Source organism: Leiobunum rupestre, chromosome 10 (assembly GCF_980474605.1).
Source record: "Leiobunum rupestre chromosome 10, qqLeiRupe1.1.hap1, whole genome shotgun sequence".
NCBI classification, from domain to species: Eukaryota; Metazoa; Arthropoda; class Arachnida; order Opiliones; family Sclerosomatidae; genus Leiobunum; species Leiobunum rupestre.
In genome coordinates, this window is record NC_143393.1 from 14,097,809 (window position 1) to 14,120,269 (window position 22,461).

Genomic DNA, 22,461 nt, shown 5'->3' on the forward strand with positions numbered 1-22,461 from the left:
GCTTTATAACGGGTATTCGGTTTAATAATAAGTAATCGTTTCGAATAGCCTTTTAAAATTTTATTAGTCGCTTTTTTAAATTTAATATTTGGTACTCGATAATAATAACCGAATAATATTCGAAAATTATCCCTTTATCATTTTAACTTATTTCTTTTTTTAAATGAATGTAACGAAGGCACTGAGGGTGATGTCCAAAATCATGAAGGAATGCTGGTACCAAAACGCGGCCGCGAGGCTGACCGCTCTGAGAATCAAAAAGACAATAGCCAATTTAGGCGCCCAAGAAGACATCAAAATGTCCATTTGAGATAGATGACTCAAATAAAACAAAACACGAGAAAAACAAAGAAGAGAGTGAGGGCGAAAGTAATCGAAGAAGTAATCCATCTCTTTCGTTTCAACGGTTCGGATTTTATCTATTTAATTATCTTCGTTTGCGGGGGACAACAAACAAAGTGATTTTCGCTGAGTTAGAATTTTCTTCATTTTTGTCGACGAATTAGTAGTGTAAAAGTGCTTATTCCGACCCACCCCTGACAACTACGACGGTGAACCATGCTGAGCTAAGGTGGTTCGTATTGGGTCTAATATGGATAACTCTTAAGCCTTATTGCGTCTTTTTACAATATGATTGATGGCAAGTGAGAGAATCGTTAAAACAAAAACACTATCGTGGAGTTTAGCATCACTGCCTTATAAATATTCAAATACTATAAAATAAAGAAAAAAATTAAAAGTTAACTATTTTCCCCCACCTTATTATTAATTATTTCAAATTAACATGGTGCTGGTCCTCTTTTTAACCATTTAAACTTTGAATAGGTAAAACAAAATAACCCCTTAGCTAGTAGGGATTATACATATATATTTTTTAATTAATCGTAAAAACTAAAAATAAAATCCTTATTTTTCCTCAAACTAGTCAGTGAAAAAATCCTTAATCAATTATATTTGATTAAAAAAAATCAAAACAAACAAGACCAAAATTCAAAATTAAGTTTTAACTTTTTATTTTCTTTTTTGAGAAATTAAGTGCGTGGATGCGTGGCAGAAATGGTTTTATTTCTAATTGGAACGTTCATCTTTTCGTGACTTTCAAGATTAGCGAAACAGGTGTTTTAAAAATTAAGTGCGAAAAACGTTTTAACTTAAAATTAAAATGTGCGATCATCGATTGTTTTTGCGCGCGCTCGGAAATAGATTTAAAGAAAAATTGCTGTCATTTTATAAGTGACCTTCATCAAAATAAACTAAAATTAAATTCTTTTTATATGTATATCAGGGATTACCGGCGGAAAAAACATACCAGTGGACCAAAAAAAATAAATCCCTTCAGTTTTTTTATACTTTTGAAGAAAAAAAGATAAAAGTGGTCGTTTTTTCCTATTCTGTTTCGCCACTTAACAGTGACTCGCATTGGTGCTGCTATTTAGATCGAGTATAAACCATACATCTTCAAAACAAAAACTGGTTTAACTTTATAAACGCGTGTGACAATAACAAAAGAAAAAGATATGAAATGGTTTTAAATAATCCATTTTAAGCGGATAAAAAACTTTAATGACTAAAAATAATCGTGAATGTTCTATTTAAAAAAAACAGTTCTTCTAGGCCTACAATATTATTTCGTTCTTCAGCTGTCACCAGTAATCTCGATATCAGGGCTGAAAATAAATTCACTACCGTGCACTAAAAACAATACGCAAGTTTTCTAGGTGCCAAAAACTGAAAGAAAAAATTGTAATTCGAATTATTTTGAATCTTCTCTCGTTGTTTCTAATATTCTTGTTTTCATTTCGTATGGTCTATATTTTTTTTTCTATCTCTCTCTCTCTCTACCTTCCATTTTTTCAGTGAAAGACTGGCTAGTAACGTCCCCTCGTGGGTGGACGAAAAAGAGTGTTCTGACTTGGTAAAGGTAGCGCTGCTTGAGTTAAGTAAGCCAAGGCTCACGTTCGGCCGCTCTCAGTTTTAGTGGAATTGAAATTACGGCTTTTCCCGTAATTTGATACGGCTGAATCTGTCTAAAAAATTTTAGTTTTTAAGTGCAACTTTAAAATGGTCTGCTAATTATCTGGTACCGTTAGCGCGACTTTAAGTGAAAGGGCACTGCTCTTACTTGTTAGTGAGGAATTCGGTACTTAAACCCATCATGGTCTGAAGGAACTTATAGCCAGCCAGACAAGAACCGTCAGCCTATTACTTTTAAACATTTCAAAAGTAAAATATTTATATATATATTTGTTAGGGTCAGTGGCGTAGCCCGAAATTCATTAATGGGGGGGGGGGGGGGTTAGACTATGTATTCTTTATTATAATCGAAGCTTCGAAACAAGCCCCCTGATTAGGGTCTTTGCCACTTGACTTGTGAATGTAAAACTAAGATCAAAGCACTCGAAAATCTTTGAGTAACGACGTAAGTCTTGGCTGCTTATGGGTCTAAGGCCCTCTCCCCTCTCTGGAATATAATTGAAAAACAAAGTTTCAGGTATATAAAATATTGTAAACAAAATACCAAGAAGTTGCCAGCTACCAGCTACCTCAAAGATAAATTCTCCGGTACCAAAATTTAAACAAAAGAAGAATTTTTAATTCAAATATAAACTAAATAACTCAATTTATTTTAAAAAAATCACCTCTGTGTTTTCGAGGTATTTTTTTGGCGTTCGTTAAGAAAAAGTTCAAAGAAAAGAAACTCAGTTTTTTGTTCATCCAAACGCATATTTGATGAACTCAACCAAACAACGCACACGGCGTATACATAAGCTGGTAAACTTCATATTTTTTAAAATAAATCACATTTTTGTTTTTAGGTTTTTTTTTAAATTTTTAAAACCTTAAAAGTACGATAATGTAATTTTTTTTTAAAACGAGTGTTCAAAACTATAAAACAAAACGTTATATTAATTATTTTTCAAAACTATTCACGTGTCATAAGTTGAGTAATATATTTAACGAAGTTATATACGTACTTAACTTTTGATTTTTATTTCTTTTAAATTTTCGCAAACACGCGCTTATGAGCTAAAAACAAACCAACAAAATATTGTGTTAAAGAAAATTGTTAAAAAAAATAACAAAGTTCAGTTGTAAATGTATGTTAATTTTTGTCCAGTGTTATACATTCTTTAGGGCGTTTTCAGATTTATTTTGGCTTCTACGAAGTTGTGAATTTTTTTGTTATGACTTCTAAGAAAAAAAAACAGAAACCAAAACTAATTCATTACTTCAAAAGTACCATCATTCTATAGCCTGTTTCCCAAAACTCAAAAATAAAATGAATACATCACTCTCTTACATCACAAATCGTTTTTTGTCAAGTACAAAAAAAATATGAATTTATTTGTTGCATAATTTTTTCATTAATTAAGCCTTGTAAGCTATAATGATGTGGCATTAAAATGATTAAAAACATTTTTTCGTTCATATTTATAATTCTAAGTTTTATCTTTTTCGTGAAAGTTTTGGAAAACTTGAAGGAAATTATTTAAAAAAAGGTAATCCTATGTTGGTCCTGTTGTTAATTTTTCCATTTAATTCTCTCTTTTTAAGTAAAAGTCTCGTAAGTATATAAAAGTTCGAGGAAAACTGTTTATTTAACCGTCCAACAGTCCAACTTAATTAAGTTTTTGCGCCAAACCGAAAATGTTTTTATTTATCGTGAACGAAAGATATAATTTGAGACAAATGTTTTTGGAAGGCACGAAAATGCGTGCGCTTAGCGGATGTACCGAATAACGGTTAGGCCTATATTTTTGGAGCTGTTAGTGGCGAAATAAATGGCAATCTATTAGCCAGACTAGTTCTTATTCTAGCTTAGATTTATACCGGACAACTGGGAATCTAGATAAAAGAATTCGCCATATTTTTTGTACGTATGTTTGCACCAATTTAGTCTGTAGATTTTTGCGATTTTCCAGGGCTTTGTCTGGGTAAGATAGTTTTGTTCGTACTTCTTATTGCACGTCCGCTTATCAGATTACGGCTAAGTTAATAAAATGAATGCGTCAGGAATATTAATCCGGGTCAAGCTAACCAAGGTTAAGAATTTTAAATTGGTTTCGTTTTAAAAATTTCTGCTATTATTTTTTCTCAAACTAGCTTGAACAATTCTAATATTTTTCAAAAATAATAATAGCTATTTTTCGGAAAGAACTGCTTAAATTCCAGACTAATAATGGTAGTGATTAAACAATACTAAAAAAAAGATGCTCGCTTAAAGAGTGTTAAGTCTAGAAAACAAAGAAAATATCTTCTTAGAAATGAAAGCTTTGCCGAGAACGCTTCCTTATTTCGTAGCTTTTCTCTCAATACACGAAACAAGGTCTGTTTTATATCATTTGTCTAGTTATTTCTATTATATAGCTTGGGCTAATCATTTTTCCCGCCATTTATTTTTTTCATGGTTGCGACTATTCAAACCGCATCTTGTCGCTGTGGTCGTAGACGGTTTTATCGGTCGTCTGCTTATCTTTTCTATTACAACCATTTTTGTAAAAGTAGGCAGAGGAGCCAGTTGAATTTTTCCGTTTTGTTTACCCAAAATGATTACTTCGTTGAAATATATTTACGTACTTATTTTTTTAATGAAAACCCTTAAATTTAGGTTTTAAAGGCAGTAATATTAAAGAATTAAAATGACTTCTATAACAGATGGTGAGTAGGTTTCCCTTTCATTATGACGAGGCTTAAATGCTCAAAATAGTTTAAAACTTGTTAGGTAAAAAAGTCATTGGCAAAAGCTATCAAAGTCACTAATAATTTGACTTCGGACACATTGTTTTCAGAGAAAGATGCGGCCCGAAATTTTGCATCTCCTAACACCAAGATGGATGTGACAGAGTTGTTTACTTTGTTAGATCAATCCAAAGAAAGTAACATAGTTGACGAAGTGAAAGGGCTTATTCATGAAAATCTTAATTCCTGTAAGTTGTATTGCATCGAATGTTAAACAATATCCTTAGTATTAAATAAATAATTATCTAATAGCTCGTGATTCCTGGCTACTTTATGCACTGGTTGACTATTACATGGCTACCAAATCTAACCGATCGTTAGATATTTTGATTGGTGTTCGTCAACCGCATGATAAGGTTAATATTTTTTCTATCTTATGTGTATATTCAGAGCTGATTATTAATTAATGTACTTTATAATGATCCTTTAGCATTTATTTGACAAACTATATGATTCTTTTAAACATGATTTGAGGGAAGAAGGGTTACTTTTATTAGGACATATTGTCAGAAGACGCCCGTCTTGGGTCCATAAAATTGCAAACCATAAAGTCTTTAATGCATTATTGCACTTGTTGAAGGTATAAAAGTATAGCAACTATTTTTATTAGATATTAACAATCTTACAATTTTAGACTGATATAAATGCCCAAAATTTGATGAATGGTCTACTTGTCATAATAACACTTTTACCAATTATTCCATCATTGGTTGGACCTCATTTGCCTGAAATATTTGACATTTTCTCACGTCTTTGCGCGTGGAGTACCCAAAAACCTGGTTAGATATAAAAGCTGTCTAATTCAAAATAATCAAATAATAACATATTTTCTGATGACTTAGGCAACGTGCCTGAAGTATATTTTTTACATTTGAGAGTTCCCTTGTATGTTTTATTCCAACTCCTTTACACCATGTACCCTTGTAATTTTTTGGCGTATTTGAGGCTTCATTATGGTGGACAACAGGGATTTGAAACCCAAGTTGTCTTTGCGGAAACTATCAAAGTACGCATACTTTAAATTAATAAACCAGACCATTCTTTCAAAAGCCCAAGCCTTATGAAAGAAGGGTTTGGTCTTAGTTATGATTGTTGAAAACAGTCATTTTCTTGATCATGAGGTTAATCTGTCTTAAAACTTATTTCAGCCAATGCTAGAAAGAGTTAGGCTGCATCCTTTATTAGTAACTGCTTCAAAAGATACTGAGCTTCAAACTAAAAGGTAGCTCCAAGTTCGTAAGTTTAAAAAATATGATTTGTATAGATAAATTTATAATGTTTTCTAGATGGAAAAATCTTGAGCCGCATGACATAATTGTTCAATGTGGCACCCTTTCGCTAGACGGAGGGGAGAGCTTAAACGAAAGTGACGTTATTTTAGATATTGGTGGCAAAAATCATAGTTCCAAGTGTCGAAGCAGCAATATCAATATTCCGGTGGAACCTGGTTCCTTGTTACACGACGTGGCTGAAATGTTAACAGTCTCTGTGAATCTCGCACCTCTAGTCATCTCGGACATGTCGCCATCAGGAATTAATGGAGATACTGAGGCCACTTCTAGCGTTAACGAAGATGTGACTTCCAGTTCCCAAATTGGCCCCAGTGAAGAAGACATCATTGAAGTGGAAACTCAGAAGGATGAAACTGACGCTCCTAAAGATAATGAAGCTGGTGTGAAAGAGCTTATTAACGAAGTAGTCCAGGCAGAAGAAGCTATTGAACAGTCTGCAACCTCTGAAACTAGGTTAGAGGAAACCGTGATACCCATTGCTACTACCGCTTCTTCTACAACACTAACCACACTAACTAAAGAATCACAGTTCCAATCAACAACAAATACATTGACCACTTCCGTCAGTGTTACGTTAGCGAATGATCATGGCGAATTAACTTCATCCATTGAAGAGGAGGTGAATAATTCAATGGCATCTCTACCATCCCGGGACCTGGAAAAGGACCTTTCGGGCAGTAGCGGAGCATCTAGTGTGTTAATAGAACGATTGGTACATGGAATCAATAGATTACGCTTCTTTAGTCATTGCGGACATCCACCGGAGATTCCCATAGAGTGGATTAAACGTACCTCATTGCTGAGTAAATCACATTCGTGGCCTAATTTGACCAATTTGAGCAAAACTGCAGTTCCTCCATCCAGTAGTGTTAATGTTGGTGTTAAACTGAGCTCCATACCTGATACCGAAACTACTTATCCTAAAGCTACTATCGCCGGTATGACTGGTATAACGCAGTTGAAGCCAAATTAGTGTCAATGCTTATAACGTTTTTTTTTCAGCTCCAACTTCTCCCAAAAAGAGCGAATTAGTAGCCCCCAGTACAACAACTAGTCAAAGCGCAAAATGTAATCAAAACTGTACAGTCACATCTACTTTGAAGACAACTCCTACGGTCATTAAAGCCACTGAAACTAATGCACAATCAAAACCTAAATTGGACAAACCCAAATTTTCAATGTTGTCCCCATCGGAAGTCTTGGACAGGCATTTACAATTGGGTTGCGAGATCTACATGAAGGAATTGAAAAGTATGTCCTTGACCAATATGAAAGACACTGATTGGACGCATTTTGGTGGTCCTCCTCCCATAGACGAATTAAACATTTTGAGAGGGCAAATTTCATTGTTGCACATGCAAGTTTTATTTGAGAGACATAGACGAGAAGTGCATGCGGAACGTAACAGAAGACTCTTAGGCAAGGCTAAAAAATCCACAATTCTGGAAGAGCAGAATATGGCCATGGTATGGTTAGTTGAAGGCTGATCTAGATTGGATTCTAATTTGGCTTAATTTCAGAGGGAACAAATGATTCTTCAAGAAGAAGAAATTCAAAATTTAAACAAAATTCTCCGCGAGAAAGAAGACAAACTGAAGCAGCTTAATGTGGAACTGGCTCAGAAGTATTTGCAAGAACTTTTAAGGCAGAGAACCAGAGAGAATGAGTGTCTCAATTATACGAATAAAGAATTGCAATACTCTTTGGATGACCAAAAACAAGAAATAAAGAAATTGCAAAGTGTAATGCGTTACCCCGCAATTTTTTAGAGCTTTTAATTTTATTTAAATTTTTTTAATTTTAGGAATTAGACAATGAAAGAGCGAGATTATTTAAATGTGAGCTTGATTTAGAAGACTATCATTGTTTAGCTGAGAGATACGCCCAAAAAGAAGCTGAGGTGAAGAAATTGACCCAACAGTTAGCTGTTTTTAGCGAACTTCATAAAAGGTACGCTGATAAACAAAACTGCATGACTAAACCGCCTGATTTTGAGTATGAATTGCAAGAACTCAAAAAAGCGGCTAAAGAGGAAATCACGGGTAAATAAAAATTATTTTTATCAACTTTTTTGATTGCTCTTTAAATTATTTACTTTCTTTTAGATTTAAGAATGACTATCAGAATTCAGACAACAAATATTGATGCCTTTAGATCCAAGATTGAATTTTTGGAAGAGCAAATAACCAGCAAGGTAAGTAATTAATTTGAAATAATTAGTAGCAAAGTATTAAACGGCACTTTTTAGGAATACATTATGGAAGAGCAGAAAAAACTTTTAGAAAGTGTCAAATCTTTCCATCGTGACAAAGTGCAAGCCTTAGAAGAGAGGATAATATCATTGCAACGCGTGTGCCAAACTCAAGAACAAAGAATTTTAGTCCTCAATCATAAACTTTGTATCCAAGACACTGTAACTCGAACAGGTACAATTTAGTTACGGTGCTGTTCGTACCTTAAACTATAGGCTTAATATTTTTTTGTTAGTTCCTAATTTGCCTAAAGCGGATGACACTACTCTGTCTTATCCTGTTCATTGGCACCCTGCTCAAACTGAACTTTCGTACGGAATACTGATGAAAGAAGAAGATGATCATAGAACGTCGCACGCTACTGATGGTGGAGCAACTGGCAGTGAGCGGTGGTCATGAACTCCTCCCATTATGTTAGTAGAGTCGTAACACGCTAGAATTGTCCAAAGAAAAGGACCTTTGAATAATTCTATTGAGATGCTCTTCTACTACTTAATTTTCCTTAAAACCTTTTGTTAAAGTCTTTGTATATAATATTTAAGTATAAGGTTAAAATAAACAAATGTTCGTGACACTGTAGTATGAATTTGAAATAAGAACACTCAATTTTGGTTAGGGATCTTTGAACTTTTATTTAAAACTAGGTTTGATAATTCATTTGGTTTCCTTGGGCCAGAGGGGAAACATTTACTTTTTTTTCGTACTCTTTAAGAACCATTACCGATACCTAGTATTGACAAAACAATATGAAATTACAAAGAAGCAATGAAAAATGTTTTTTTCAAGCTTTAGCAACAATCTTGTCTCCGACTTAGTTATATCTTAGGTTACGGAAATATAATTTTCAATCATTAAAAAATAAAAAATTTATTTTTTTATCCCATTTCAATAAAAAGACAGCCAGGGAATTTTGCCGATTTTTAGACTTTGACACGGCTGATTAAACATGATACAAAAAAAAAGATCTAAATCAACTAATTTACATGTTTTATCATGGTTAAAACATACGTAAAAATAATACACCTCAGTTAGGTTAACTTACTCCGTATAAAAAACTAAGAATAAAAGGAGGAGGGATCTTGTCAGACAACGACAAACATTTTCCATATTTTTTTTACCTCTTAAGTATTTTTATGAACCACATAAACGATAGTTTAAGTGTACATTTAGTCACGAGAAGAGATACAATTCTCACTCGGTTGCTCTTATTATATAGGCGTCAGCTTAGAAAAGCCCTTATATTTTTAAATTTTTCACCAAACTATCTTCTCACCCACGAAATCCAAACCTGGTTGAGATTTCTAGGCATTTTTTATAATTTTCTTCAGGCTAACAAATTTGTGCCATTAATAAGTCGTGTTGTGGAGAAAATCCAGAATTAGAATCCAAAACAGCGTAGATATTTGATTTAATTCCCGTGAGAGGAGGCGTCTCGCCTTTGCTTTTGTTGTTCCAACAAACGCTCCAAAGGCGAAGGTCCTGGTCCTGACCAAAGTGACTTTGCAAAAATAGATAAAGGACCATTATTATTGTGGCTATAACAAATACAGATTTTAGATGCTCTAAGCGTGACCAGAATGAGCCCCACATTTTCAGAAGCTTTTAAGCGAGAAGGAATACGTGGCTTTTGGGCTCTCAGTTATCCTATAATTTTAAAATATGCCTATAAAATCCTATAATTACATTTTATATCCTATAATTACATTTTATATCCTATATTTTTCGCCTTTGGTTAAAATCAAACTGAGAAAGTTTTAAGAAGCAGAATTTTTTTCTTGGGTGCTAAGATTTTAAAGTTTCTGTTTTATGTGTATCTGTCCCCTTTTGAAAATTTTAAAATATCAAAATTTTATAGCAATAAAAAATAAAATTAAAAAAAAACCACTTATTTAAATGGCACCTAGGCCCTCAGAGGAACATAATCCGCTACTGAGGAAGCACTTGTTATAGTACCCGTTTGCATTAAGTTATAGGTTTTAACATCTTCCAAAGCAGATGACATGACCTTTACCCATTTTAAAGGCCAAAAAGCTCAATAGAGTGCTAAACCAATATTTCTAATAACGGAGACCATAGAATGTTTGGGTTGCAAATGGGGAATACCAAGTGAACTACATTAATTTGATTTTTTGTAGTACCTGGGAGCGATGTTGCATCATATGAGGCTCCATTCCCCCTCCAATATTTTGGGCTGAAAATATAATATAAATTTCATTTTTAACCAAGTTTTATTTAGGCATAGAAACGAAGCTACTTACAGTCTTTGGTACGGCTTGTTAGACCAGATGACCAAGGTGAGCTAAACAGGGAATAAGTGTTGGCTCCCAAATCTCCGTTGGACGCTTGAATTAGCGAGCTATCACCATTTGTTCCTTGACTTCCGCGATTGATTGAGGATCCGTAGGTTTGGTTAATAGTGCCGAAATGTCCTCTCTGAGATTCATCCAAATTCTAGAGATGGAATTGTCAGGCATTTTATTACAAAGGTGTTCTTGTTAAAAAGCACGCTTAGTTACCTGTATTCCCAATTGCAATCCAAAAGAGGATTGGGGCATTTCTATTGGTTCCCTTCGGTGCATCATTGGATTGTTGAATTGAGACTGCTGCATTGAGTCATTCAAGCCACTACCCAAAATGCCTTGCAATATTGGCTTGTGAATCTTCCCCAAAGGGTGCTCTCTTTGACCCGGGGGATTTTGGGGAAGCATGTGATATCCAGATTGCATTAACTGCTTCAAAAATAACGAATTTAAAATATAAATAAACCTTTTGAATGCTGGAAATTTACCGATTGTGGGCTATTTGGAGGTTGCTGTTGTTGAGTTTGCAACATTTGCTGTTGCATTAAGAGAGAATGAACGGAGGAATTTTGGTTGGCTTGCGGATTAGGATTTGAATAGTTCATGTTATAGTTCCACAGCATTCGTTGTTGCTGAGAATTATTCATGTACGGTGGTGGCAACGAAGAGCTGTTGGGCGCCATCTGAAATTGTATGGATTTAAAATTATCATCTCATTTTCAAGTCAAATACTGTGTTTTTTAGGTATTCAAACTTGATTCTGAGATGAAATTGCTTGTTGAGAAGGATGCATCACAGGTTGATGTTGAGGAAATTGTTGGGGTGGCATTTGGTTATGTTGATTATATGGCAAGTCCATGTTTGACATGGGAAATTGATTAGGGTTGCCCATTGGCGTTTGGTTATTGTATCTGGCCTTCATTTCTGATATTTGATTAGCTTGCGGCGGCATATTTCTGAAGTAATTAGCAAAATATTAGCCATTATAAACAAAATCAGTATTTATTAAGGAATAATTTACTGCATTGTATTGTAATTTGGCATCCAGTTTGGCTTTTCATTTTCAGGCAGCATTTGCTCCTTTGGTCGACTGTAGCTAGATTGGTTGGCTCGTTGTTGCAAAATTGCTTGAAGGGCGACATTTTGTCTACCTCCTTTTCGTTGTTCTCTGTTCCCATGTATCTCCATGGGTGGAGGGGATCTCTTTTCGAAACGAATTTTGTCAATTGGTTCAGGATCTTTGAAGATTAAACCTTCCTTCTTTCTATCTTTTTGTTCGTCCAATTTGAAGCGAACTTCTTGAAAGACTGGAGCTGTTTCTGGCATTTGTATTTTGCCACTGTTGTTACTCGAGGGACTGCTTTTGGGCTCAATTTTGTCACTGTTGGAGATTTTGGAGGATGCGCTATTCCCACTATTGGGACCACTTGCAATTGCCAATTCTTGAATCTGTTGCAAGAGCATTTGATCCGTTGCAACTATTGACTGAGTAGCTGTATACATTTTTTTCCCATTTTCTTTTTCCACCAAAGTAAATAAGTGGGTGCTAAAAAATTCTCATTCATTAGATTTTATTACCTTCATTAAAATTACGGAAATGTCACAATTTTACCCAAATATTTGCAAATCACTCAATTCTTTTCCTACTTTGACAAGTCTATTGGCTCTAAGCTTGCAAGCCTCACCATCAGTTAAGGTTTTCTGATTTTGATTTTGAAACTGGAGATTGCTATAAAACGAGACGTAGTTAAATATTTGCTTTTGGTGGGCCCGAAAAGCTATTAATTTACATATGGGAACTTTGTAAAGGTAGAAAACATTGCAAATCCCAGTCCTCAGGCAGTGGCACAGATTCAACTATAAAAGTTTTTACACGTTGAATTTAATAACTAATCCATGCATTCTCTGAACAACAAACACACTCACACACAAGGAGAGGGCAGCCTGATAAAAAATGTGATGCTGTCACAATTGTCTTTGGAATATGAAATACACTAGTGTGTATAAAGGCTGCGTGCCCTCCTTGTGTGGGGTGCGTTTATTACTCGTAGATGCCAACAAGTTTTTGTCCGCAGAATTTACATTCTTTAACTTCATCGCTTAGATTTTCCTCCGAGCGTAAGTCATTCAGTAACTTGGAAAGACCGTGCCATATCCTATTGAGTAAATATTTTTTACAAAATATTAATTGAATACTATAGCCTTGAATGACTTCTAGCTTACTGAGGCTTCTTAATGAAAGACTCTTCGGTTAATATAGAATATAGTTTATGATGGCGCAAAATCCAGTCTAGGACAATTTTGACTGCTGGAAGTGTAAAGTAATCTTTACTCTCATTTACATTTAAAACAGCGTGAATGGGCAGCAAAAAGGCATTTAGCATTGATGCAATGAGATCGAGGCCAATATTGACAGTTTGAATTTCATCACTGCTCATACGAGCTTTGATATTGTCCTTCTCAGCGTGATCATTCTTTTCATCCTCCGTCTCTAAGCTACTCCACGCATGCCCAATGGTAAACATGCAAACTGTTGCCATTTGCAATAGTTGCCAAGTTTCTAGCTTTTCCGCTATAATTAACGCTGGTAATGAAGTTGTTAATTGACTCAGAACTTTCTCAGCTTTGGGAAAATCTGTAAGACATTTTGTTAATACTGTAATCATTCTTTCAACTTAGGCTAAAAACCAACCATTTCCAACATGAACTAATGCGTGAAATTGAAGAAATGCGCTTATATATTCGTACGCAGACATTCTTGACTTAGTATCCAACGAACTGCTGCTTTTTTGGTGAGAAAAATAATTAAGACTTGTTTGAAATTGCTAACCAATTTATAACTAACTTATCAGAGATCATTTTTAGGTAAAGTTTTTGTAGATTAGTGGCAGCCAATGGAAATGGATGTTGGACTGCCAAACTTCGAATGTAAAAGAAAACTGTCGATAGTTTTTCTCCACTAGCCGCTTCCAATATTGCAAGTTGATTGTAAGGTTGACCATTGCTTGGAATAAGTTCAATGGCGTGTCTGTAAAAGGTTTCAGCTTGCAGACTTTGTCCTCTATAACGAGCTACGACAATGTTTACCAATTAGTAAGTTGTATGTTGGTAGTTTTCAAAAATTTTCTTTACCAATATCACCGAGGTGAACCATGCAGTGTTGACAAATGTAAATAACAGATGACTTATTTGCCGTCTTTTCTTTTCTAAAATCTAAGTGAAAATATGTTATTGATTTCCCTGTTTAGTATAAAAATAGTGTGAAAATTACCAGATGAATGACTGAATGTAGAACCTCTTGGATAATAGAAGCTGTCAACATTATGGATATGGGAAAGTTTTTGAAGAAGCTAAAACAATTTTTTTAGATTGAGTACTATTAAAAAATATCGACCAATAATAATTGTACTTACTTGCAAATAGAAACCACTAGCTGCTTCTAAAGTAAGAGCCAACTGTCCTTGATGAGCTTGACTAGAATTCTACGGAATTTATTGTTTTAATGTTATAGACTGACGGTTTTTAAAATATTCTAACCTTTTGATCTTTAGATTTGCTTTGCAATTCTGTAATGGGACTGCGAAATACAATGCTCCATAGGTCTTGTTCCACTTTCTTGTCCAAAGCGTAGTCCAAATCTGTCAATAAGAGCCGTTCAAGAAGTTGAGCCAATTTCCTTCGGGTTTGGACTGTTTCATTAGATGCTGACAATGTTGTGGGGTCTGTAATTAAAATTGTTATTGTATAATCGATTTATACAATTTCAAGAATAGGTGCGTAATTTACCTAGTAAATAGGCTTTCATAACCTCCGCTTCACTACGAAAGAAACAATGAAAATTGAAGTTACTTCACTAAGCCTTGGCTTATCGGTACTTCGCTGAGCGACCTTACCTGAAAAGCTGTTGGGCTGAGACTTTTATTTGCTCTTTACTCAAACCCATTGTAAGAAATGTAAACTTAAAATAACTAAAAAGGAAACCGCCAACTAATGTTACGCGATGTTGTCGTCTTGAAACTTTCTTATCACATAATTTTTACAGTTATGTTATCCCTCGCAAAAACATAAACAAACGGCCATTTTGATTGTTTTTATCTCGCAGTTCTTTAGTTTGCCGATTGGTGTCGCTCCACTTACAGTCGGAGACGGAGAAGACGTGCCGTGGTCCGTGGACGATTTTGGTTGGGTCTTCGAAATTTTATCCTTACTGACCTAGATTTTACTTTCTTGACGATTGGAAATTACTTGTGAGATTAGGCTGTATTTCGTACATTAAAATCCTTAAAACGGGTTGTATAATAATACTCAATGACGTAATGTATTGTAATACTAATTATTAAGCCTTGGCTATTTTACGTGTCACAGCCAAGACAAATCTCGAACTATGGATAGCCCTGCTGCATTTTATGAAAAAGCTGCATTTAGAAAGGAGATTTTAAAAATATTTGGGTTGTGCATAGTTTGGTATTCTTGTAGCTCAGGAAACGGCGTAGTAGGAAAAACTATTTTAAATGATTTCCCATATCCACTAACACTAACTTTATGCCAGTTAGTAACTGTAACATTTCTCTCTGGACCTTTATTTTATATTTGGAGAATTCGTCCCAAAACTGTTATTTCGTGGCAGTATTGTTGTAAAATGTTAATACCATTAGCCCTGGGTAAATTGGTCGCATCTGTTACGTCTCACATTAGCATTTGGAAAGTACCCGTTTCTTACGCACATACTGGTTAGTTAGAATACATTATCAATTTATAAAATTCATAAATAGTAGTTTAATTTTCATTAATTTGCAGTTAAGGCTACAATGCCGTTATTTACCGTTATTCTATCAAGAGTCATTACTGGTGAAATGCAAACTACAAAGGTTAATATTTAAAGAAAGATTTATTTTCACGTGGGTTATTCAATAAATTGTTTCTTTTTTCATTGCAGGTATATTTATCGTTAGTTCCAATTATTGTCGGTGTATTAATAGCTACTGCTACAGAATTGTCATTCGATATGATTGGTTTACTAAGTGCCTTAGCAGCTACAGCTGGGTTTTCTTTACAGCACATTTTCTCGAAAAAGGTAAAATTCTCGTTAATAACCCAAAATAGTGTTAATAAAAATTAATTTACATTTGATAGGTGCTTCAAGAATCTAGTATCCATCATTTGTGGCTACTTTACACATTAGCAAAAATAGCATTGATTATGTGTGTTCCCCTCTGGATCTTGTTTGATGCCAGGAAGATGATGAATGATACTAATTTAGTGAGTATTTTTTAGCAACAGGTTTGTTTTTAAGACAAGAGACTGAGTTAGTGGTCTACTTGAACTTGATCATAATAAATAGGCTTAAGAAGGGATGTGTAGCTACTCTAATACTGTGTTCATGGTGTTCCTTATTTATTAAAGGGACAAATAACTGTGGTGTTGTGTGGCTCCATCTTCCTAGAAAGTATATAATTTTCCTTGTTCACATATTCTAAATTCTTTTAGAATGTTTACCTCCATTGAATAGTTGATTAATTAAAGAGCAAGTTGCAAATTATTCGTTACCGGCTCGGCGGCTTAATTTTGTTATTAAAGCAACTGTCGGCTCTATCATTGCCACCTGTATTATGAAAATGCCCCTGTTATTAGAGATGGCCATGAATTTATTGGATTCTTCGAAAAAAGCGACTTTAGTGGAGAGCGTGGTGCCATCTATAAATGCCAAAGGAAGTTAAATTCAAAATAGCCAAATGATACAAGTCCTTTGTAGAGAATTATATTTAGACAACTTATACTTCATAATATAAATATTGTTTAAAATTACTGTAATTTATGTCATTAACCAATTTTCAAACGATCCAATCAACGCGAGGGGTACCTATAAGTACCCGCCTTTTTAGTCAAAATGTAGCCTAACTAACAGACTAGGGGTACGTTCAGCAGAGCTCATAGGACTCACCGATTACTAATCGGTGACATCGGTTTCCTACTGTACGCTTTGTCGCGTTTCCGGTTTTGACGTCACGATAGTCATCGGTTACTCACCGAAGTCATCGGCTGGAAGAGTCGGTTTTTCCGATGACTGACGTCATTTCTGACGTAAAACTACTATAAAAGCTACGGAATTTTAAAAAACACCGATGACTGAATAAAAGCGTTCAGCAACTTACGACGTCATTATGACGAAAAAGCTCATCGGTGGAAAATATCAAATCCATGGTGTTTTTCCGTTGACTGCTGCTGAACGTAGCCTTGGAAATAGCGGTAGTCCTGGGCCAATGGCTCTTTAAAAAAATCAGGGGGCCCTTAAAATAAATCATTCGAAAGGGGTTGCGGGCCACCGGGCCCCCAAATTTAATAAAAATATCTGAAAAAAATATTTCCGGAAAATATTTTTTTACGCCGTCTCAGAAAAGCTGTTTTCGTACCCTAATCGAGAGCGAAATCTAGCGTTAAAGTTAACGTTTTAAAGTCAATAAATGTTTGCGTAAGTGACGTGACCAATTTTTATTCCCTTATTTTCCCTCTCTATTTTCAATTTTCCCCCCATTTCAACCCCCCCAGGCCAGTGGCCCTCAATAAAAAATAAACTTAAGGGGGGCCGGGAGACCGTAATGCCCCCCCCCGTTAATAATATCACTATTTCCAAGTCTGCTAACTAACTTGTTTTGATTACGACGATAGCGAGATCTATTGAAAAAAGAGCTACTTGACGTCGAGCCGACACTAGCTTTAAACGAAGCGCTTACGTTTGCAATACCCAAATATAAAGTTTCGTTGCTTTCCATTTCGTAGTTAATTATAAATAATTAGTAGAACGCCAAAATAATTTTAATTTTAGCGTGGTGATTGACGTCAATGACTACAAGTTATTTCTCATTGGCCGCTATAGCCTATCCCCAACGTAGAGTTTAGGCTTGGATACAAAATGTAGATGCTACTTATTACGTGGCGGAAACCAAAAAATCTTTTGTAGAACCATGGAGATTCTACTACTGAATTTTATAGGAAGGTGCTTTTATGGTTTTAAAAACACGCGCGTGCTAAATTGACATCGCCATATCTATCCAAGCTTATCTTTGATCTTGGTAGGATAGTGGGAACTATATAATCTACCAGATGCAGTGGGGAAAATTCAGAGAAAACCGTAGTCAATGACGTCACAAACTAGGCGCGATAAAATTATCGTTCAAAATAAAATCCGTAGTGGGGCGCTGCATTTAAATTTAATTTTAATATTAAATAAACTTAACGAACGTATTTCATCAAGTGAGTGACATTTTCGAAAAACACATCACCAGAAATACATGAACCGAAGTTATCAGCGACTTATCCCGCTTATACTAAAGGCGTTTTCCCCGTCTCCCCCTCTCTTTACTCGGTTGTAGTCCCTCCCTCCGCGGAATGCAATCCTCTACGGGTCCGTAGTACAGATTTGAATACTCACCCTGGTGGCCGCCGTGAGAAACTTTAAAAAAACACGGACTAAAAAAATACTTAAAAAGTACCTTTTTCAGCCAGTGTAAAGAATTACAGCTACCATTATATCAGATATTAATTTAGTTCAAATTAAAACGTCAAAATGTCAATTAAGGAGGCTTTTACCCAGTGCAATATGTTTCTAATTAACAAGCCTAAAGTGAAGGATAAATCGGTGGTTTGTAATTTGATTAAAAGTAATATAAATTCAAAATAATTTACAACATCACAAACTAAGACTGTTAAGCCATTGACCATAATACGTTCGATAATTTGACCTTCGTTCAACTGGAACTATTTCATTTTTCACTCACTAGATGGCATAATACTCTACCCGGCATGCACTCAAAAATATACCTTGGCCGCGGGTGGGTTGAAATATTTGAATGCTTCCTTGTCACCCTCCCCTAGCGCTGTGGGAAAACGCCTCAGAATAAAAAAGCAGTCGCTGATAATTTCGGTTCATGTATTTCTGACATCACCAAATGAACAAGAAAAATTTTAAATAGTTAAAGTTTATATTCCGAAAACCGTTTTGCAACTTACTCTCAAATAGAAATCACATTTAGGAGCTTTTATGGTAGAATCATATTATTAGTTGGGAGCCGTTTGGGTTATTTGTGACTAGGAGGAACCAATCTGTAGGTATACATGACTTAAAGCAAGTGGCACCTCTATCAAAAAGAGTTAAAAAAAAAGTTTACAAAAATGCTTTTATAAGCGCTTCTAGGTGGCAGCACCTTCCGGGAACTTAAAGCAAAGGCTAGTTGTCTGCGATCTATTGGCTTCCCGAAACCACTTGTTTTATAAATTGATAATCAGGTGATTCCGAAAAGCCAAGCTCTCAATTTGCCACACCTTTTAGGCTAGATTTTGATACTTAGTCAACTTGTTTTGATTAGTACGCTAACGACATCTAGTGCGAGCGAATGCAACTCGGAGTCGCCATTTGCTTTAAACTTAAATTTGTACTTAAAATTAGTTAATTTTCATTCAATTTTGATACTTTCAGTTTACTAAAGTAGTTTTCTTTAGCTCGTAACAATATACTTATGTAGGGGGACTTAATTAATATTTTATTTTTGGGTCAGTTACGTCAGCTTAACCTAAAGGGAATATAACCTCCGGTATTTCGTGTGGAGCACTAACGTTTGCAGCTCTCTTGGATTTAGAAATGTTTGGCGCCACTGTACAGGGAAATTTTCAAAATTCGCTTTAGAGCTTCATTTGGGCATCAGGCTAGGATAGATAGATGGCGCTAAAAAACAAGCATCTCGCGTTCATTTTTAAACAATGTTTTGGAAAAATCGGTGGGAACCTGCGAAGCAAATATCAACAGGATACGTCTGGCGCAAAATATATATTACGTATTCTCGTTAGAATAGTATTCCATAACTGATAAGACACGAACAATTAATTAATTTTAATTAAAATTCTAAAAAACTAAAAATGATAAATAACTGAAAAACGTTTTTAATTAAAATTTTAAATATTTTAAGCTTTAAAGGTGTTAGTGAGAGCGCATGGTGATAAATTGTTCGAAATTGGTATACAGCTCTGAAAATTATTATACACGTGCCTTGAACTATACTCTCTACTACCTAAATTTTATTTTTCAAAAAAACCGACTGGAAAAACTTTTATAAGCAAAAAACGCCCTTGTTGCGGAGGACGCGCGCATCTTAGTTTATATGTGTTTTTAAAATATATTGTTCTAAGTTCCACCGCATCTCCGCAACTTTAGGAATAAAAAATGGTAAAGGTGGTAAAGTTATGAATTTTTTTATGGTAATACGTGTGACAGTGCTTCTTAAAACCTGATATGGAACCACATCGAAGTATTTTTTTTATTTGACGTTTTTTACCATTTTTCATTTTTCTCCATAGGGAAAAATGGTAAATCGCGTGTATCTCGGGTGGTAAAGGTGGAAATGTTATGAAATGTTTTATGGTGATACGTGTCATAGTACTACTTAAAACCTGATATTCCATTAAATTTGAGATGGCTCAATTGTTTGTTATTTTGTTTTGGCGTGTAGTTGCAAAATACAGATCCTTTCATGGTGTTGTTCCTGTTGGCCATAGATGGATTCCTCAACTTCATCCAGAACGTAATTGCGTTCAGCGTCTTGTCACTGGTGTCACCGTTAACGTATTCGGTGTGTAGTACAACGAAAAGGATTTTGGTGATCACCGTTTCCTTGTTATTTATGAAGAACCCCATCACGATTTCCAATTTCTTGGGAATGCTTTTGGCCATCTTCGGCGTTGGACTTTATAACAAGGTGATCATGGATTTCGTTAATTTCTGTTTTTGTTTGTTCTGGCCAATAATTGCTTGGGGCATTTAAGGTATTGCTTAAGATAGTTTCTAAGATGAACGTCAGAGTGTAACCTATATGCTCTAACTTCTAATTCGTGGTGTTATTTTGTTGTATTGGCAAATCCAATTTCTACCAAAAGTTTACGGTGTAGTCAAGAATGTATTGAAGTTACTAAGAATATTGAACTACAGGATTCTGATTCCCATCCTCGCAGCCTTTGGAGCTTAAATTCGTCTGCTTTCCCATTCAAGTTTGCTATATGGTATAACCTTAAATGCCCCTTAAATGCAGACGAACTTTCTCCACAAAAGCTGTGAGGATGGTACCAGGGGTTAATGCTATGCTGAAATATTCTTAGTAACTTCAATACCTTCTTGGTGTAGTGAAAGTAGAGTAAAATTGGCAAGTGAATAATTTGAGAATTGTAAGTGTACACTTCTCGCCTCGGAGTACGCGAATATTTTGAAAATGGAAAGTGTACACTACTCGCCTCATATGGTAAGCGAATATTTTGAAAATGGAAAGTGTACACTTCTCACCTCGAAACAAACAAATATTTTGAAAATGGCAAGTGTACACTACTCACCTCGGGGTAAGCAATTAAATTCATACCACTACTGTCTATTTTGGTTCTGTAAAATATGATTGAGCCACTGATGTTTTAAAAGAGTGAAAACATTTCACAATGTGAAGTAAAGACCAATCAGAATTTTTGCTAGTATTTTTCCTTTGACCACTTTGCCACTTTTTGCCTGGCACCTAAGAATCTTTGTATGATGTTTTCAAAAGAAACGAAATAATTTTGTATTCCTCTTTTAGGCAAAATACGATGCAAATAAGCAAAAACTGCACGAACCAGTACTTCCGTACTCTAAAAGACCTGCGGGTAATGGATACGTACCAGTTTTAAATGGCAAATATAAGGACACTTTTATACGACCAATGGAGCCGTTCTTGCCCAATTCTAGCCACGTTGATTTCAGGGTGATTTGACAATATCTCCCGTTTTAGGATAGAAATTATTTTTCGCAATTAATGAAAGCATGCATGTATTCGGGTTAATAAAGAATTGAAAAGTCTCTGTTTTCATGAAGATATTAAAGGCGCGAGGGTGAAGTTTTTCGAGAGGGAATCATCAGGCTCGCGTATTCTCAGTTAACCCGAATACGTTCTGGAAGAAAGAGATGGTATTTAAAATTTAAGTCTTCGAGATTAAAATAATTAGCCTAATTTATTTTTCTTAGTTTACAAATTTAAAAAAAGATAAAAATTTTAAAATTTTATAGTATTTATTCCGCGAGGTTTGTGATAAACCTGATTAAATTATGCAAATAAAGAAATTAAAGCGGTTGTAAAACTTTTATATAATATTTTAATTATTACGAGAATCTCAAAGGTAATTTATTTTTATTAAATTATCTACCGCGTTTGCTTAATTATTCAGATAATCGTGTTGGTTGTCTGTTTATTTTTAGATAGATTTTTCTACTGTTGTAACTTTGTAAATACGCATTACGTTTCGCTAAAATATATTTGTTGCCATACAGTCTTCCTTATTCCGTTGCGTTCATTAGGCAAGGTTTAAATCTTTAAGATGAAATTTATAAAGCGCGTACGTACATTATATGATTTTATTCAAATGTTTAAATTTATGTTAATGTGTGAATATATTGTTTCTCATTTTAAATCGCCCGCTCTTCCTCCCCTCTCATTTCGTAAATAAAAAGAAATCGACTGACAATTTGTGAAAGTCTTATAAATTACTTTATTTTTAAACCTAGCCTATAATATCTTTAATTGAAATGTATAATTGTAAGTTGGTATATGTTTATGAAAAACTTTTTTTGGGTCCTAATGGACATTAATCCTATTTCCTCCAAGTAGTGGATTTTGGAAGCTGATGAATTGGGTGGATCCTTAAATTCATTTTAAGCGTGAGAATACGCCGCCATTTTTAGGGTATAAAAGCACTTAAATGTGCCTGCTTCATCTCAAAATGTAAAGGTATTGTCGCGCGAAATCGTAATTTTGAAATTGGTCAATAGAAACAAATTCTATTAATCAGCTTCCAAATAGAATAAACGCTTCAATA

At 34.8% G+C, this 22,461-nt stretch overlaps 4 protein-coding genes across 15 annotated transcripts in view; 3 read left to right on the forward strand and 1 right to left on the reverse strand.

Annotated features, from left to right (window-relative positions):
- Nucleotides 1-3,417, forward strand: part of babo (TGF-beta receptor type-1 babo) — a 203,648-nt gene extending 200,231 nt beyond the window's left edge. For all 10 annotated transcript variants that reach the window (XM_090160085.1, XM_090160086.1, XM_090160089.1 and 7 more), the window contains one exon: nucleotides 179-3,417. In XM_090160085.1, coding sequence (XP_090016211.1) covers nucleotides 179-310 — 132 coding nt within the window. In that variant the 3' untranslated portion in view covers nucleotides 311-3,417. The remainder of the gene's footprint in view (nucleotides 1-178) is intronic.
- Nucleotides 3,418-4,484: 1,067 nt separating this feature from the next.
- On the forward strand, nucleotides 4,485-8,870 carry Tsc1 (tuberous sclerosis 1 protein hamartin). 2 transcript variants are annotated; one of them, XM_090161566.1, is made up of 15 exons: nucleotides 4,485-4,502; nucleotides 4,610-4,659; nucleotides 4,791-4,928; nucleotides 4,993-5,096; nucleotides 5,171-5,320; nucleotides 5,375-5,519; nucleotides 5,583-5,746; nucleotides 5,889-5,962; nucleotides 6,027-6,970; nucleotides 7,035-7,498; nucleotides 7,553-7,774; nucleotides 7,837-8,074; nucleotides 8,138-8,226; nucleotides 8,281-8,458; nucleotides 8,520-8,870. In XM_090161566.1, exons 2-15 carry the CDS (start codon nucleotides 4,641-4,643, stop codon nucleotides 8,681-8,683), a joined length of 3,093 nt encoding a protein of 1,030 aa, XP_090017692.1. In that variant the 5' UTR covers nucleotides 4,485-4,502; nucleotides 4,610-4,640; the 3' UTR covers nucleotides 8,684-8,870. The 2 variants fall into 2 exon arrangements, with proteins under 2 accessions (XP_090017692.1, XP_090017691.1); XM_090161565.1 differs by lacking the exon at nucleotides 4,485-4,502 and having other exon boundaries at nucleotides 4,512-4,659.
- Nucleotides 8,871-9,405: 535 nt separating this feature from the next.
- LOC149924476 (uncharacterized) lies at nucleotides 9,406-14,646 on the reverse strand. 2 transcript variants are annotated; one of them, XM_090161568.1, is made up of 19 exons: nucleotides 14,478-14,646; nucleotides 14,371-14,402; nucleotides 14,122-14,306; nucleotides 13,998-14,066; nucleotides 13,856-13,934; nucleotides 13,717-13,797; nucleotides 13,430-13,655; nucleotides 13,277-13,365; nucleotides 12,808-13,219; nucleotides 12,667-12,740; nucleotides 12,375-12,441; nucleotides 12,197-12,313; nucleotides 11,606-12,130; nucleotides 11,339-11,540; nucleotides 11,073-11,267; nucleotides 10,801-11,013; nucleotides 10,543-10,735; nucleotides 10,423-10,475; nucleotides 9,406-9,782 (listed from the first exon to the last, which is right to left on the reverse strand). In XM_090161568.1, the coding sequence occupies exons 1-19, from the start codon at nucleotides 14,525-14,527 to the stop codon at nucleotides 9,693-9,695; spliced, it is 2,952 nt and encodes a 983-aa protein (XP_090017694.1). In that variant the 5' UTR covers nucleotides 14,528-14,646; the 3' UTR covers nucleotides 9,406-9,692. The 2 variants fall into 2 exon arrangements, with proteins under 2 accessions (XP_090017694.1, XP_090017693.1); XM_090161567.1 differs by having other exon boundaries at nucleotides 10,801-11,016.
- Nucleotides 14,647-14,729: 83 nt separating this feature from the next.
- LOC149924477 (solute carrier family 35 member E1 homolog) lies at nucleotides 14,730-22,110 on the forward strand. Its single transcript, XM_090160096.1, has 6 exons — nucleotides 14,730-15,314; nucleotides 15,382-15,452; nucleotides 15,521-15,658; nucleotides 15,718-15,843; nucleotides 20,085-20,330; nucleotides 21,189-22,110. The coding sequence occupies exons 1-6, from the start codon at nucleotides 14,969-14,971 to the stop codon at nucleotides 21,360-21,362; spliced, it is 1,101 nt and encodes a 366-aa protein (XP_090016222.1). The 5' UTR covers nucleotides 14,730-14,968; the 3' UTR covers nucleotides 21,363-22,110.
- Nucleotides 22,111-22,461: the final 351 nt, after the last annotated feature.